At 39.1% G+C, this 18,269-nt stretch overlaps 1 protein-coding gene across 1 annotated transcript in view; it reads right to left on the minus strand.

Annotated features, from left to right (window-relative positions):
- LOC135206032 (uncharacterized) overlaps positions 1 to 18,269 on the minus strand; it is a 257,788-nt gene that overhangs the window by 75,863 nt on the left and 163,656 nt on the right. The window contains exons 4-7 of the mRNA XM_064237203.1: positions 17,060 to 17,213; positions 14,958 to 15,099; positions 14,504 to 14,629; positions 12,913 to 13,003 (exon numbers count right to left, since the gene is read on the minus strand). Coding sequence (XP_064093273.1) covers positions 12,913 to 13,003; positions 14,504 to 14,629; positions 14,958 to 15,099; positions 17,060 to 17,213 — 513 coding nt within the window. The remainder of the gene's footprint in view (positions 1 to 12,912; positions 13,004 to 14,503; positions 14,630 to 14,957; positions 15,100 to 17,059; positions 17,214 to 18,269) is intronic.

Raw genomic sequence — 18,269 nt, forward strand, 5'->3', positions numbered from 1 at the left:
GGCTATCAGCGAAAGCAGTCCCCGCTTACTACTTCCAGAGGTTGCCCAGCTACTCCAATTAATAAAGGAATTTAATTAAAATTATGTTATTCGCAACTTCAGGAAGTTATTATTAAAGCATATTGTTTAAGCGAAAACAAACGACTCGATAAACTTAGAAAGCTAAAGTAGGTGTAGTCTTAACAATCCCTTTTTAAGCGGTAGTATTCCTAGGAAAGACGTAGAAGGATACTTGTTTAATTGAGGTTGCACAGAACAAAAGAAGTAACTACGGTATGTGTTATGAATTGAACCGTATAGTATTCTCAATACAAGAGAAGAAACTCTACTACCTTCTACTATCTTCGTTATTTTTGTTAATTAGAACTGATAGAAAGAGTATAGAGATATACACACCCACACCACACATTATATATATAGTAGATATATTTATATTATATTACTATATAATATAGATATAATAATATATATATATATATATATCATGACTATATACACACAAACCATATTAAATACAAATCCTTAAGGAACGAAGTTAATCAAGGAACTCCTTTTAAATCTTCGTGATTTTCGTTCATAAAATTCGCGGAACGAGACCAGAATTGCCTGTTCATCACTAGGGTTTACGGAAGGAAGTAGATATTTTCATCCCGCCGATCATACCCAAACCCAAAAAGCGATGAGATCTTAATTAAGAAAAAACTCCCTAATAAAGCTCTTGCCTCCATCAAAACGAAGGGAAGAGCATGGCATGAAGGAGAGAGTCCGCCTTGATTGGAGGAAACTGAACCTAAACAAAGGAGTCTTCTGAATAAAATGAAAAGGGGTCGGCTTCTTTAGTAGCAAGAATCCTTCTTGACAAAAGGCAACGGCCAGCCTGTGGCGAACATCTTGGCACATTTAGCCAGCGGGAAAGTTGTTCAAGTTAAAAAATTCAAAGAAAGGGAGTTCTTCGCGGGACGGAACCTCTCTCTCTAATGAGAAAATTTTTGAAATCTTCTGACGCCTGGCGGTTCTGGATCCTTTGCGGCCTAGCGCCTAGGCGGTATGGAAGTTCCGCGCGCCTGGGAATGTGTTCCGCACCCGATAGAGGAAAGGAGACCGCGCCCTGGAACGTTCCCGCTTGCGTGGAACGGGTCCCGTGAGCCCTAATGAGATTCCGAGCGCCTCTAGTATTTTGTTATACGCAGCCTCTTGCCAGAAAACGTTCAATGGAAAGCATCCATTCTCTATTGCCATTCTACTATAAGGCTCCTTAGTTAAGCCGTCTGTTTTCTCTTTGAAGGCGGGCCTTGCGCCAAGAAAAAGTTCTTGGAACGCGGCTCGCGTTTATCTGTATGAACGAGGCCTCGCGCTAGGACTGTTGGAAGCGGGCTAGCGCTAGTCTGTTGGAAATTGCGGCTCGGCTGGATGGCTGTTGGAACGTGGGCTCGCGCCTAGCTTGCTAGGCATAGGCTCTCAGCCTACCGCTCAGTGATTAATCAGTGTTCTTCTCTTATTCAGAGAACGAGCCAGATCGTCCGAACTTCTTTAACATGCTACATTATTAGTCTTTTAGGATGTAAGATGAAAGAAACGGAAACGGAAGAAAAACAAACGCACTTTTTAAAGGATGCCTTTGCAATGGCTATCAACCCTGGCAGTCTGGGACGTTTTACATGATTCCTGCCGAGGGAACGCGACCGGATTCTGGTGGGGATTCTCCATAAACCTCCGTAAGGCTATTCCGACTTTCCTTCTCCTTCAGGGCTTGTGAGTTTGGAAGAGGTCTAGGCCTGATGGAGCGAGGACAGAGCCGATCGATCGAACGGCACCTCTACTAATCCTTAGGACGCCCTTTCCAATGGCGAACTTGGCCCTCAGTCTGGGGGACGTTCTACCAGATCCTGCCGGAGGGGACGCCTGATCCGGTGGTGGGGATTCTCCATAACCTCCGTATAAGGCTTTCGAACTTTCCTTCCTTACCCTCTGGGTATGTGAGCTTCGGAAGAGGGTCTAGGCCTGGCGGGAGCGAAACAGAGCCCGAACTAGAACGCACCCTCCAATCTGCACTAACAGTAAAAACTACGTTCTTTACCTTTTCAATAGCTCGTATTTTGAGCTACAAGTTCCGTTGTGCTTCAAATTGCAATATGAATTAATTGGAAGATTCTGTGAAGTAATGAAGGAGATGAGGATACACCCAACTTACTAGTAATGTTAATGCTCTAACTGCTCGTTAGTACGAGGGAGATATAAAACTCTTTTAAAGGAAGAGTAAAACTATTTCTTTCCGTTACATCGTCAACGAAGGAAGTTAGCTCCAATCAATTCTAACATTTACTACCACGTTATTATGAATAAATATTAACAAAATTTTCCTTCTTCGCAAACTTATTTGTGATTGTCTACCGAAAAGTTCGGTAGTTTACACGTAAACCAATTTCTTCGAAAATTTTCGAAGCCAAAGTTATCAAAACAAATTAATATGCGTATGTATGCCGAACCAAAGATTCCAGTACTTCCCGCAAGAAAAAGTAGCCAGAAAGATCGATGGCGATGAAATCCAAAAATCAAGTCAGGAGGAACTGCAAAAGTTGTTTTACATTCCAAGCGGACAGAAAAAAATATGATTTAGAAAAACAGGAATGGTTCCTAATCCTTGTCGCCACCCAGGGCAAGGACGCGGTAGAATCACCTGACCTACCTGCAGCGTGTGCCCGCGAAATTTGAATTTTCTGTCGGGGGGCGGGGACGACGGAGTCTGAGATTATGTATATATCTGACAGGTAAAGTTCGATTGTATGAAAAAACCTTGACTAAGAGGTCGTCCGTAGTCTAAAAAGACGGCGTCGGCATCATCCATCATCTCGTAAGTCCTCCCTGGCTAATAAAAACCCAAGAGCAGAGGCCCAGCAGAGAGGTCCTAAAGATTCCGGGGTCCGGCTCCAAATCCTCTAGGAGTAGATCTCCCCAGGGAGAGATCACAACCCCACTCCAGCGGAGTTCAACCGTTCCACGACCTTTGGTTCCGGTTTCAGGAGCCACCCGTCCACCTCCGGCAGCAAGCTTCCGGGCTTTGGATTCCCAACCGCTGGCCTGTTGCAAACAAGTGGGCGATCCTGGTTGGGGTCTCTAAAAAACCAGTATGGAACAAGATGTTTCTCCCAAGTTGTCTGCATAGGATTCAACTTCACCAGGGGACAACATTATCGCCGGACTGAGCCAAGCTCCGCATAGCTTCTCCCCCACCCTTCAGCACAGGGTACGGGGGAGCGCAATTGCCTCCGTCCATGATCTTCTACCTACCGCTTCAGTATGAAACAATCCTTGGAGAGTAGCGTCATACGCCCCCTTCCAGGACGGGCTTCATTTCTATCCCAGGAATGTGGAACTCGGAGGGGAGTTGAAAGAACTTCGAGTTCTAACCGGAAGACCTTCAGGCCTACCGTTCATCGGATACGCCAAAGGAGGCGAGGCTCCAACCGCCTCTGCCAATGGAACTAGAGACGAGTAAGGTACCTAAACGAGGACAAGTCCTCTATTCACCGAGGACCCAGGCTCAAAGAGAATGGATCAGGTGCGTTTAGAGGAGCATGGACTGTTCCGAACGAACCGAAAAATACAGCCGATTTAAGAGTCCTTTCACAATCTTTACAAATGGAAGAGAGTACCCGCTCCCTTTCTTGGACCAAAGAGTTTGCCTACGGTATTACCATTCCAGCAGCCCCAGAAGGGGGATTCGTTGCCCTCAGCTGACAAAGAAGCGGGGACCCTACGTCTCCTTTTACTTCCCTCAGCCGGTGGGAGTTGTGGGGGAAGATCCTGCCCAACCACTTTCCTGCGAGGGCAAACTCAAACCAGGACTGTTGCTATGGAGCAGTTTGGTGCAGAAGCTGCCATAGACTTTACAGATAGAACCTCAGTTCAGGGCAGTAAATTTGATGCCAAGTCTAGGTTGGCCAAGGTCTTATCAATACCATTGGCCTATGACGAGGGGTGGCTACCAATATTTCCTATGGTTCCCTGAGCCAAACTTTTTTAAGCTGGATCACCAAGTCCACTGGACTCAAACGGTGCAGTCATGAATGATGTTTCGAGTTCGGCCACGGCTAGAACAAACTGTAGGAAACATGACTCCCCAAGAAGCAACGATTCGGCTCATGAACCGAATAACGTTGCTTGCATCGAACAAAATCTGGGGAGCAGACCTAGTTCCCAGATGCGATGGTGAAGGAGGTCCAGGCAGAGGATACAAGGCTTAACCAAAGCCTTAATTAAAGATCGTTGGGGTCTTACCGGCCAAGAGACGCCAAGATCAAGTTGGTCAGAGGTAAGGGATCCAGAAGAAACCCAGACGTTTTCCAGCCTTACCAAAAAGAAACAGCCACACTTTACCCAGCCTGTTCCAGCCTGTCCCGTTGGTGCAAGCAGCCCAACCTTTCATACCTCCCAAGGCTCAATCGGCAGCCTATACTATGTCAATTCCCCCTTTCCCCCCCAGCCTCAAACCCATCCACCTCTTACGCTCTCTCCCCAGCCTTCAATCAAGTCGTTCGATGGGCCAGGGCTCTTCCAGAAGTTATGACCGCTCGGGTAAGGGAGGCCAGAGGTAAGCGATCCTTTCGTCCAGAGGAGGACTAGGGAGGGTCTCCTTTTAATAGAGGTAAAGCATCTTTCAGCGGGGAGGCCGCCGGAGGCTCTACCAACACCAATGAGGACTGTTTCAGGTCAGGTAGGGAGGCTGTTTCACTTCCAACCAACCGGTCGGAATTTCAGCAAATGTTGGGCGCAAAAAAGCAATTGGTTGTCCAAAAGGCCTGGGCTTGGAGTTGAGGGTATCGCGAAACCCGCCCCATCCAAGACCTTTCCGCCAAACTTCCATCCAAATAAAAGAATTGACGGTAGGTATGCGGAGGGACCTCCTTCAGAAAGGACGCTATAGCGAGAGTCAACAGGATAAAGTTTCAAATGGGCGCTTGTTCAGCGTTCCAAAGAAAGGCTCACAAAAAGAAGGGTAATTCTTAAGACTTGTCACCCGCCTTAAACTTAGCCATTCGCTGCGACAAAAGTTCCAACAAATGCTCACGATCTCGCAGGTACGGACCCTTACTTCCCCCCAGAGGGGCCGTCACCACCTCTATAGATATTACAGACGCTTACCTATCATATCCCTATTGCAAGGCACTTCCGTCCGTATGCTGCGGGCTTCAAGACTAGGTCAGATCAGGGCATTCTTCCCTTCAAGGTAGTTCCTTTTCGGGCTTCAAACGTAAGCACCAGGGTGTTCACGAAGTTGGCGGAAGTGGGTAGTTCAACAACTAAGATCGCAAGGGGTTATGGTAGTAGCGTATCTCGACGAATTGGTTAATCTAGGGCTCCAAACAGTCGAGGAATGCCACAAAGCAACAAAACTGAAAGTGGGATTCAGTTCCTGGAAATATCTAGGCATTCAAGATAAACAGGACCAAAGTCAAGACTCACTCCAGAGTCCAAAACTTTTTCAGTGGCTGGGCATTCAATGGAATCTATCCCCTCCCAATTACTCTGCAACGATTCCATCAGCCAAGAGGAAAGAAAATAGCGAAGTCAGTGTAATAAAGCAATTTCTGAGTCACCAAACTTGCGTCAAGAAGGAACCCAGGAAAGGATCCTGGGTTCACTCCAGTTTGCAATCAGTGACAAACATCCTTGATTTGTGTGAAAGCCAAACGGAAAGGACCTAAACCAGAATTCTGGCGCTCACGAGCAAATGCAGGTCCAGGGGACAAATTATCCTCAGTCCCTCAGATTATACGGAATCGAACTACGCCCGTGGCCCCAAAAGCTTTTTTTCTTTGTTTCCTTTCTTTTTTTTTCTTTTTTCTTTTTTTCTTCTTCTCTTTTTTTCATTTCTTTTTTTCATTTTTTCATTTCCCTTCTTTTCTTTCTTTATTCTCAAGAACTTATCGATATCAGTGCCCCTTCAGTTTCCCTCCTACCGGGGATTACCAGCCAACACAGACGCCGTTCGTTAAAGCGGTTGGGGGAGGATATTCTCAGTTCTAAGAAAAGTTCAGGGAACTTGGTCACCTCAGTCCGTCAGGTTTCCAACATAAAAACGTATTACTGGAAGCAATGGCAGTGTTCTTGACTCTAAAAAGGTTACGTCCGCCGAACGTACTCCCCGACATAAAAGCTAGTATTAGACAGCGCAGTAGGCTAGTCCCATTTGTATAAACAGTGGGGAGGCTCCCAAAGCACGTCATCTTAAATCAATGTCATGGTAGCCATACCTTCTCCATGGCGGGGACCAAATTCAGTTGGCAACCTCCTTCCTCCGAACCCATATAGATGGAGGTGAGAAACGTCATAGCAAGATGACTCAATCCCGATCAAGTCACCTCCTAGAGTCGGAACATGGTTCACTGGACAGCAGTTCGATTCCCCAATGGATTCTTCAGAGAGTTCCAGGCCTACCAAGTGGATCCTCTTCGCAATCCCAAAGCGAACCACAAAACTCCCAATGGTTATGGTGGCCCACCCCCAACACCTGGACCCTCTGGCCTATACCAACCCGGACGCCCTGGCCCTAGACTGGAACAACTGGGGAGAAGATTTATGTCTTCCCATCCAGTGAATATTATCATGAGAAGGTAATGAACAAACTCAGGACATTCAAGGGTCAAGTGGCCTCTAGTAGCCCCAGACGGCCGTAAGAGCAATTGGTACCCTACAATTCAGGAACTGGGTCTTCGCCTCCCTCTTCCGAATTCCCAGACCACCACGGCCTCTTCACCCAGTCAGTGCAAACGAAGACTGTGTTCGCTTCCTTCCCAGGAATTCTTTCAAAACCCATAACTTTATGGAATTTCATGAAGTTTGCAGCGAAAAGAAAAAGGACGCGAATATTGACCCCAAAATCAAAATTATTCTTCTTCAGGAAATTATGATAAACAGGGCATTCAAACTTTGAGACAGTATGACGCTGTGGCTTGTCACAAAAAGTTAGCAACCTTCCTGACGAGTAATCAGATATTTAGAATCATGACAATCAATTCAGCTATTATCTCCTTTTTCAAGATCTTTATTTGGAAAAAGGATTAGCCAGCTAGCATCCATTACGACAAACAAACGTCCAGCCTTGAAAAAAGAGTTTTTTCAATTTGGTTTCAACATGAGAACTTGACAGACTCCTACTTCTCGTCTATTACCCAAGGCTTCGTGCTAGGACTTAGACCTTCCTGTGAAGGCCATACGTCAGTATCATCGGGTTCTTAAATGATGTTCGTTTAAAGCTGGCTTCAGAAACAGATAATGGACAACATGTTCCATTTATAATGCTCTTAAGAAAAACTCTATTTTTATTAAGCTTGGCCTCAGGAGCTAGAATTTCAGAACTGTTCGGGGCAGTTATTCCAGGAGATCCGGATCCATATTCAACTTTCTTCCCACAGGGGAAGTGCTACTTTCTCCCGGAAACGTTTAGTTTTTATAGCAAACGAATGAAGATCCTTTGATGATGGTGGGAACCATGGAAGGTCTTGTACCCTTCCACAAGATATAATCTCCTTTGCCCAGTATCGAACCTTACGAGCCCTTCTGTCCAGGACCTCCTCAATCCTCATCGGGTCATCTCTTTAAAATGAGAGGAAAAAAAGGTGGGTTAGGGACTTTAATCTTATTAAAAGGCTATCAGGCAGCAGATCCTGTACTTTAATGTTAAGCAAAGCCAATCCATGACTCTTTCCCAAAAGCACATGATTGGTCAGGGAGGGCAGTAGCAACCTCAATTAACTAATTTCCAACATTATGAATTTTCGATGAGTTTGAAAAAATAAAAAAAATACTGGATGGAAAGCGCCGAACAGTATTTAAGAGTCAATTACTTAAAGTCCTTGGAAGCTCTGAAATTTTCAGCAGTTGCGGCGGGGTAACATAGTTTCCCCCGACTCTGCTTAATCTTTAGTAGAAGATCCAGTCCTCCTTTCTACCTGTCTCACCCAACAGTTCGTCTATGCCTGTCATGTTCATCTACGTTTACCTTGGGTCTTAGCTGCTCTTATGGTGATATGGTGGGTGTCCCTTATTTTTTTTTTTGCTAGGGGCACTCACAATCGATTGTATGTATTGATCTCTTTGATGTGATCCCCTTATTTTTATGCTAGGGGATACATCTTATTTACAATGGTTACGGGTTTTTTTATATAAGTCATATACATTCCCTTCAGATATTATTGTTATTGAAGTTTGTTCTGTTCAAGTTATGTTATAATTGCTTTTGAGTTCTTTGTACATATCTACACAGATACTGCTTTTAACATATATTCCATGTAAGCCCTGTATATATGTAAAAATTAAGTTAATTTTAAGAAATATTATTAGCATTAAGTTTAATTTAAGTAATATTTCTAATTTTGTATCATTGTGTATAGTATATTTATTAGCAATTATATTCCTTCTTTTTATGTTATCTTTTATTTGAGACCCCTTTGTTTAGTTGAGTTTTCTTTACAATCTTGTGCTATTTCTCTGGTAACAATTTCGCGCAGCGACACGAGCTGAGCCCAGAAAAGGGATTTTGACGTAAGGAAAAATCTATTTCTGGGCGATTGGCTCGTTGTCGCCAGCGAAATCCCGCCCTACCCATCCCATCGCTCAAGATTGTCTGCTAACTTTCAGGATGGCCACCGAGGCGCAGCAGTCGGCAGCATGGGATGGAGATAGTAGTAGTTGCTGCCCACTCTGTGGGTCGGCTCCCCTCTTGTGGGGATTTTGTAGTGGGAGATTTCTATTGGCAAGCGGCTCGTGGTAGTGGTCTCACTCGCCATAGTGTTCATACCGACACCCTCTTGGAGGGTGGCGAGTCAGTTGTACTGACTTTTTCTTTATTTATTTATTCTCTGGTATGTGTTAGTACTTTATTTCCCTAGAAATAATAGATTAAAGGATATTTCGCTGGCGACACGAGCCAATCGCCCAGAAATAGATTTTTCCTACGCAAAATCAATTCCCTTTTACATACTAGTACCATAAATTCTTTCATCTTGGTAAAAGAGAGAGAGAGAGAGAGAGAGAGAGAGAGAGAGAGAGAGAGAGAGAGAGAGAGAGAGTGTTTATCTCTTTCTGTTTCTCTCAAAAAAATACTTATAACGCTTCCAGCGAAAGAGAGGGAGGGAGTTACCACTATGACACATTATCCTTGTGTGGCAAAAAAGAGAGAGAGAGAGAGAGAGAGAGAGAGAGAGAGAGAGAGAGAGTACCTTAATTAAAAGTGACATGGATAGATTATATTGATTTCTTTCAAAATACTATCACATATGAATTTGTAATTACAGTTATTATTATCATTATTATATTATTTGAAAGTATTAAAAACAAATAGTACAAGTACATCACAATCTCGAGTCTCAGTGAAATGAGAGAGAGAGAGAGAGAGAGAGAGAGAGAGAGAGAGAGACTGTCCCAGAACTTGATATATCTGACAGTTTTAGTACCTGGAGTTAGAGAAAGGTTACTGAAAGAAGACTGGGATTTCCTTCATTCTTCCATAATTTTTTAAATATATAAGCTAAAATCTTACTAATTCACTATGGTATTTTCCTTTAATGAATTGATATTATTTTGCTGATAAATCAACATTATATTTCAAAACAGTAAATCATTTATTTATCATACAAAAAAAACATACATCTTTGTAGTAGAGAGAGAGAGAGAGAGAGAGAATTATTATTTTTATTATGTGATATCATTTCAACTTATTAAACTTACTAATACAGTATTAATCAAAATTAGTATTTGAAAATTAGTACAGTGGACCCCCCGTATTCGCGTTCTCCAGATTCGCGGACTCACACATTCGCGGATTTCTCTGGGGAACGTTTTCCTGCATTATTCGCGGAAAACGGAAAATTCGCGCATTCGCGGTATTTTCTATGATAAATATCCACAAATTCTGGTTTTTTTTGATGAATTTCATCATAAAATGCACTTTTTGTGATAAAACTATTAAAAAAAAAACCAAGTATGAAAATTTTAGTGGGGTTTTTCTTGAGTTTTAACTAACAAAATAGGCTGTTTTTAGCATTTTCATAGGGGTTCCAAACATTCGCGGGTTCTAACTATTCACGGGGGGGTCTGGTGCGCATCCCCCGCGAATACGGGGCACCACTGTAAATCATTTTTGTATTATAAAAATGTATTTAGTCATGAAAATATACATCAAAATACACTAATTAGTGATCATTTTCGTCAGAAAATACAAAAAGAGAGAGAGAGAGAGAGAGAGAGAGAGAGAGAGAGAAACTATGGTTTTTATATCCAAGTCTAAGTAGAGTATAAATGGATTCTTTAAGTGAAATAATGTTTCAATGATATTTTGCTGTTTTGTATTAAAGGATATGTATACTGTTTGAGAATGCGTTCCTTATCCTTGACTATGGTTACCATACAGTTTAATAGCGTAAATTAATTTATGCGCCCTCTGCTCAGAAACTAGTTATGCATATGAGGTATCGTTAAAAAGCATAAAAAACCGTCGTAACCTTGGAATTTGCGCTGTAATCTAACCAGAAACTTAGTTTTGTTAATTAAGTATACTGGAAACAAGCAATGATTTTTTCATTATTTGTGCTTTTGGACTGTTATAAACTGCGCATCCCATGCTAGTGTATTCATTCGCTCGGAAACTAGTTCCGCATATGAGGCGTCACTAAAAAAATTTAAAAAATGCGACATAAAAAGTGTCGAAAATCATCAAAACCTCAAAATTTTTGTTGTAATCTAACCAAAAACTTATTTTTATTAATATACTGTGCTAAACTATAAAGGATTCTTATCATAGTATGCGTTTTTTAAAAGCGTCGTTAACTCGGAGCATCGGAAGCGTCAGCGTCGTAACCTTGGAACAAGCGTCGTAATCCAGGGCGGATTTTTCAATGAATATTTAAGAAAAAGCGTCGTAACCTCGGAACGTCGTAAGCCGGAGCCTCGTAACCCGGGGACCGCCTGTATGTGGTACTTGGAATTTGATACTCACTCACTTTTAGTTCAATACTACAGTTGTTTCCATCTTAAAACCTTTATCCAACATAACTGTTTTTGTTTCTTTCACAGGGGATTTTACTGATAAAGGTCACACATCAATGTAGTTTGAGGAGTAAGAGAAAATATTGCAAAATCTTCCATATACACTATCACATTTCATGCAACCTGGTTGACGACAGGCAATATCATTTGTTGCAGTGGAATAGGTTACTAAAAACACTTCTATGACACCATTTTCTAATCTGTAACTGTTTGAAAATGCAAGACTGGTAAGTGCAATAGAAATTGTCTTTTAAGATATGTATAGGAAGATGGTCTAATATACCATTTTTATGTAATGTTTACACAACTGATTATTTTTCATGTAGCATCATACATTTTCAATTATCAAAGAATAAATCAAATGTTATATAACCCCTCTGCAAATGTATTTCTGGGTAAGAATTCTCCCAGAGCCATAGAATTAGTTATGTACAGGGGGAAATGGGAAAGGCAACCTAATTCTTCAAAAGTCAACACAATAGTAAAGAGAAAGAAAAAAAGACGGGAAACGGGAGGGACTAAACCATAAAGGAGTACGTAGACATATTTCTAAAAGGAAGAAAGGTTCTAGGAGTCAGGAAATACAGAAGCAGAGAGTGAATTTAGAGGTGATGCCATAGAGCCATGCAATCTGTGGCTTCATAATTTCCTCAGTAAATCAGTGATGCACTCATACCTTCCCTTCAAACTCACACATGCATCACATTATGACTCTGATGCTAAACAATGCACTTTTTATACAGTAATGCACTGTTCCCCACTGAAGAATTAATGCTCAACAACAACAAAAATCACATTTCAATAACTACTGCAAATGACAGAGCATGGAAAATATCACACTGTAGCTTACATTACAGACGATACAATATCATTTAAAAGTGTTGTTACAGGTTTCCTGTAATACCAGCTAATCTTAACATAAAAACTTGCCATATAACAAGTTATCATAGCATTGAATTCAAGTCATAGAACTGAATTTAAGTACTACAAGCTTTTTTCAGCAAACACAACACATCCACACAAAGCAATATTTTCTGCTTTTGCTGAAACCTCTCTTCAATGCAAAACTGGTTTCAACTTCCTAATTTTATCTATGAATCTTTGGAAGTGTATTTTATCTATTCATATTTCTCACACCACTTACACATTTCATACAGGTGTTTTCCCTTAAGAAGTTAACAGATTATTAACACTTTTGCCTATTACATGCACAATCATACTGCAAAGATATTTCTAAAATCATGTTGTTCACAGGATTGCCAACTGATAAACAGCCTAAGCACAATGAGATTCTACATAGTATTTTCAATGAAAACACAACTAATGTGCTTATTACTTTTGTGTTTTTCATCATTTCTTACCAAATTTATCCCTATGCTCAAATAACATCAAAGCAAAAACATATTTCATTCAACAGGAACCTATTAATCATAATTAGCCTTATTTTATGCAATGGCTTTCCAGCTGCACCAATTTGCTAAACCTGAAAGACAAAGAAACTACTGACCATGCTCAGACCACCTGTCCTATTTTTATACTCCCTCTAAATTGTGATTCATGCTATTCATAATTAAGGTGACATGTTTTCCAAAAAAATTCATTAATCACAACACAGTGCCAACCTCTCGGGCAGCACCCCCAGCCCCCTCCCCAAACACATACAACACTCTATGATTGAAATTGGTAAAGGCTAATGAGGCATTGCAGGACAACAAAAACTAGGTTCAGCCATCCGCATTGCTATCTTTTTTTTCAATTTAACAAGCTGGTTCAGCTGGAGAGCTGTTGTACAAAATAAGGCTAGTTAATGATTACGTAATGAGTTTGTATTTCGTACAAGATTTTAAGGACTTCCAAATTACATACCTTGAGTGGCTTTTGGAATTACGCTCATTTTTTTCCGTCTGTCAGCTGGAAATTTTTTTTCTGGTCTTCGATGAACTATTTCTAGGGTAGCCTACAAATAGAAGAAAAAAGTGTGACATGAGCATTGCAGTTATAAACTGTCAATATAAAAAATTGAATTAAGATCTGCCTAATTTTCTTTCTCTCAATCAGCACCAAATTGGGAAATAACAAGAGTTAAATGACAAATAGTATAAATGACATATACAAACTGTAAATCCTTGAACATATAAGATTTTATTATTCTCTACTATGATCACTAATCACTGATACGTATTATTCTTCCAAATCACACCATAGAGAAAACAACTGTAATTCTAGTCTAAATACAAATCTAAATTTTCCTTTTTAAGATGATAACAGTCTAGCTACTTGGAGAATAACCTGACCAGTGAGTTACCACTCATAATTCTAAGGGTTGGTCTAATAGATTTGTTTGTAAAACTATATAGATTAAATTTTACTTCATAAGAATGAAATTTTTAGATAAACTAATTATAAACATTCTGAGATGCTTTGAGGTAACTTTTTCCAAGTCTTCATATTTGTTGTTGGTTGAAATTCACAATCACATACTTTCATTTTTTTTATTCTGCATTACAGGATTTAGTCACGAAAGTACCGTAGGTTATTCACCAAGTATCTATGGCACAATTTGATGATAGAATAAAATTACCTGAATGTGGGAATTTGTTTTTGAGATTAAGAACACTAAAATCAAAATGTGGGTTTAATTCATTTTTATTTGCTGTTCTGAAATTCATTATCCCATACAGACAACAACTAAAATAAATTAATTTTATTAATGGTAAAATTCACCGACAGATTTTTCTATCTGGTTAGTTGTTGAAGCTTTGGTTGCATTATTCACATCTTTATTTCCCTTAGCAATTTTTCCTATTTTTGGCTCAATATTAGAATTATTTTCCTCTTTGATATCTCTGAAAACTTTTTTCTTCAGATATTCAATGTCTTTAGTGAAGCCCAGCGTGGCTAATGGCATGTAAGGTTTTGGTCATAGATTAGAGGTAATAGAAAATATGACAGATGTAAATATATAAATTACTTTAATATTACTTGATAAGCTTTCCTTGCAATTGCTGATTCCTAGCAAGAATAACGTACTTTTAAAATATGTACATCCTTGTGGGGCACCATCTTCCAATATAAGGGTATCTGAGCCCGTATCTCTTCACACCCTAACAAAGTGATCTGTGAGGATATCTTTTAAGGACAAAAGCAGTTGGAACCAAATTCCATTAAATTGCAGCCAAATTTAAAAGGATATGGTCACTGTTACTTGTTTTCTATGAAGTCCTCTGTAAATATGGCCTTCAAAGTAACATATGTTAATGTACATTCTGTGACCTGTACTGAGATGGTGCAATTATGTATATATTCTTTTTTATTATTACTATTATGTTGACTTTCACACGTTCTATTGTTCTGCAAAGACATACATATTACTTAAGAAGGACAAAGGGACCTACTCCTACAATGGCTACTACTGTAGTTACGACAAAAAAAAAAAAAAATATGCAAAACTACTTACCGCTACATCTTTTTTCCATTGTGCAATAGTATCACTATCCTTCTTTGATTTGGAAAGTTGATCTAGGAATTCAAATAGCTTACATGGTGGTGTGGTTAAGCCCAACTCATATAAAGTTCTGTTAACCTAAGAAAGAAAAGAGTACAACTTGTAATAACTGTTTACAAATTTGAAAAAATATTTACTGGAAAAAATGAAAAAGGAACATCAACACACTGTCAATACTATAGCAATCAACAGTAAGCTGCATATTCATAAGGCAAACATATGGGAAAGCAATATTGTACTGAATGTTAACCATTTTTACACCTAGACAATACCAATGATGTAAAATTCATTCCATTAGAAGAGTATCCAGTTAGAGAAAACTACAATGTAATGTATCGTATCTCTGTTCTACAATCTAGTGCAAAAGTGCTATAAAACACAAAGAAAAAAAGGGGTGTGAAATAACCTTGAGGGGAGTCCCTGTATTGTGAAGGTACAAGGAATGGAGAAGAGGGATGAAACTGGCTTTCCCTCTATAACGTTTATACAAAGCCATAGAGAGCAAAGCACCAACAAAACTCTGCTTGGCATCTTTTACATCTTGAGACCTGTTGGAAATGAAGAGAAATGCAACGTCTAATAGACTACAGTATATCAACACTAGTTACTCAAACAGGAAAAGGATAAACAAAAGCATTTCAGCTTACCCATCAGGCATAAATGGTTGTAAGCACAAAGTGCAAAAATTTACAATGAAACATATTTACATCAGCACAATTAAGACTATCAAATATGAATTAAAAGAAAGTCAATGGGCTTTTAAAGAAAAACAAATACTTGACCCTATGTACACATCATCAATTGTAAATTATGGTTTGCCATCACTGACATTGGCGTGCTTCGTAAGTGTTGGTAGACAAAATTATGTGTATGTGACAGCATCAAGAGAGAGAGAGAGAGAGAGAGAGAGAGAGAGAGAGAGAGAGAGAGAGAGAGAGAGAGAGAGAGAGAGAGACTCCCCAAGTGTTAATAATGAAAAAGCCTCCGAATACAAATTGCAGTATGTACATTTAGTATGAAATCCAAAACCAATGGACACATACTTGTTTACCTTCTAGTAGTGGCTGACTATACTGCACTGTTGGTGGAGAAACTGGTGAAAATTACATTTTTGTTGTTGTTGTTGTTATTATTATTACGTATTATTATCATTATCATATCACAACAATGAATCACAACTGGAGTGTAAAGCTTGTAGTAGTCTGATGAAATCAAGTGAAAATATCGAACGCAATCTGTTGATTTTTTTACGTAATAAACATGCCCTCAATGCCATCAAGTAACAAAAAAAAAAAAAAAATTTCATTCACATCAATACATATTCAAGTGATATTTGGCTTGAAAACACTTCGTATAACATAATTAATCCTGTCCCATATCAATTGAGTACCCAGAGATTCATTTAAGCTAACTAGGAGCCAGAAAATCGTTCTGATTTGAGTTCAATACAGCAAAATAAACTTATGTCCCAATTTTCCTCATCTGATTTCCAAACCAAAACACTGATTGCTATGTTTGTATTTTAAAATACAATAGTAATATGAAATACATACAATATTACTGGATGCAATGAAGAAAAGCATAACTTTTTAAAAGATCCATGGAAAAGATGCATATTCATTGTTTGTATTTCTATCACATGATACTATGTGAATATTACATATGCTAATTTTATATCTCATGTATGATGCGACCCTATTAAAATTACCTCCAAAAATTAGGTCTTCAAAAGTCGCATGATATAGGTACATGGTAATTTGTATTTTTCGTAGCTAACAAACCTTCGGTCTTAACAATAGAACAAATCTTCTGGTACCCGCTGGAAACCAGTTAAAACACAATCAAAGATTGTATATGCAAGTAATCTGTGGCATCTGGCATCTACGGTGTAGAAGAGGTGGAGAGGGGTCACCGGCCACACACGAACCCCGTAATGCATTAAGTCTTTCTTCAACCGCCTTGAAGAGTGAATGTTTGCTTTTGCTCTCCTCCTCCAAAGCCAGTTTCTATAGATAACCCGTGATTCCTTCCTGCTTTTTGATATTCCATCAACATTACATTTGATATGATTATTAAAGTGTACCATATTATTTTTTACACCTTTAAGACATGAACAATCTCAACTATGTGAGCTTGGTAAAATCAAGATTGAAAACCAAGAATCTTTAGAATGTTATTTGAAAATTAAATTTATCAAAGGGGAACAATTACCTCTGTCAGTGGGCAAACATAACCAATATGATGATGTCTTGTCAAATCACTGAACATCCATAATCAGAGTTCAATACTGTACTTCATTTGATCATATGCAAAAGCAAAGCTAATGCATCCAATTCTAGAAGAGTGAACCTAAATCCAAATATTTTATCTAAAGTATTTCTTTTGTTCCTTCCTTTCATAAGTGTTACACAAGTAGCTACTGCAATAACTCAAGTAATGCAATTTATATAGGCTACATAAGCACCTAAATATCCATACCTTGCCAACAAGTATGTACACTGTACTTACACAATATTAAAGTCAAGCCCAAGAAGAGCATAAAGAACTTGTAGAGTAGTAGGGGCAACTTTAGACATAACAGATATTGTTGGCCCCCATGACAAATGATCAAGATCTGCCTCCTCCAGCTGCATTGTAAATATTGTGTTGTGGTTCATCAAATCTGGAATGCAGTAAAGCTGGTAAAAAATATCTCCTATACCATACTAAGCAGCTTATTGATTGATTTGGCTACGCAACAAAATCATATGTTAAATATACAGTGGACCCACCGTATTAGCGGGGAATTGTGTACTATAACCTCCCCCCCACCCCCAAATAGCTAGAATCCGTGAGTACTTAGAACCCCTATAAAATGCTTAAAACTGCCTATTTTGTTAGTTCAAACTCAAGAAAAACCCACTAAAAATGCTTACACGTGGTTTTTTAAGTTTTATCACAAAAAGTCCAATTAATCATGAAATTGATATGAAAATACAGTAATTTATACATATCTCTCATAGAAAAATACTGCAAATACTACGTGAATTTCCCACAAATAATGGGTATACATACATGGTCAATAGAGAAATCCGCGAATATGTGAGACTGTGAATCTCAAGAACGTGAATATGGGGAGTCCACTGTAAAGTTACATAATGGAGAGGAAACAATACGAACATCTTTGACAGAATCCCCTTGGATTAATGGTTCTCATGGTATCTAAAAGATGGTTTTCCCCAGCTCAGCAGCCGAACTACTACATTTACAACTGTTAGCAGTAAGTGCATTGTATGTTGCTATAAAATCATTAAAACTCAGGACAAATGCACTTCTACCAACACACATTACAGAATAAAAAAATTACTTATGGGATTGAGGATAAATATTGTGATCATTTCTATCATAATTATCAATCTCACATATCTCCATTCCTGTGTATTATATTAAAGTAATGTGTGTACCAATATGTTTGAAATTAAATCTATCAATATTAATGGTCCATACAAGAACCAGCATTAACTAAAAAAAAAACAATTGAAGCAATACATATACAAAGCATTTCCAGAGTGGAGCAAAGATATTTTCAAGGCAGATATTAATTCCCACCTCATTAATACATACTTTATATTAACAGTACATTATTCTGTCATAGTATGAAAGAAATTCTGTCAATGTATAAAAGCATACTATCAATGCAATACCTCCATATCTCATGCCTGTAAAGCAGTATATAGTA

The sequence above is a fragment of the Macrobrachium nipponense genome, chromosome 29 (assembly GCF_015104395.2).
Source record: "Macrobrachium nipponense isolate FS-2020 chromosome 29, ASM1510439v2, whole genome shotgun sequence".
NCBI classification, from domain to species: Eukaryota; Metazoa; Arthropoda; class Malacostraca; order Decapoda; family Palaemonidae; genus Macrobrachium; species Macrobrachium nipponense.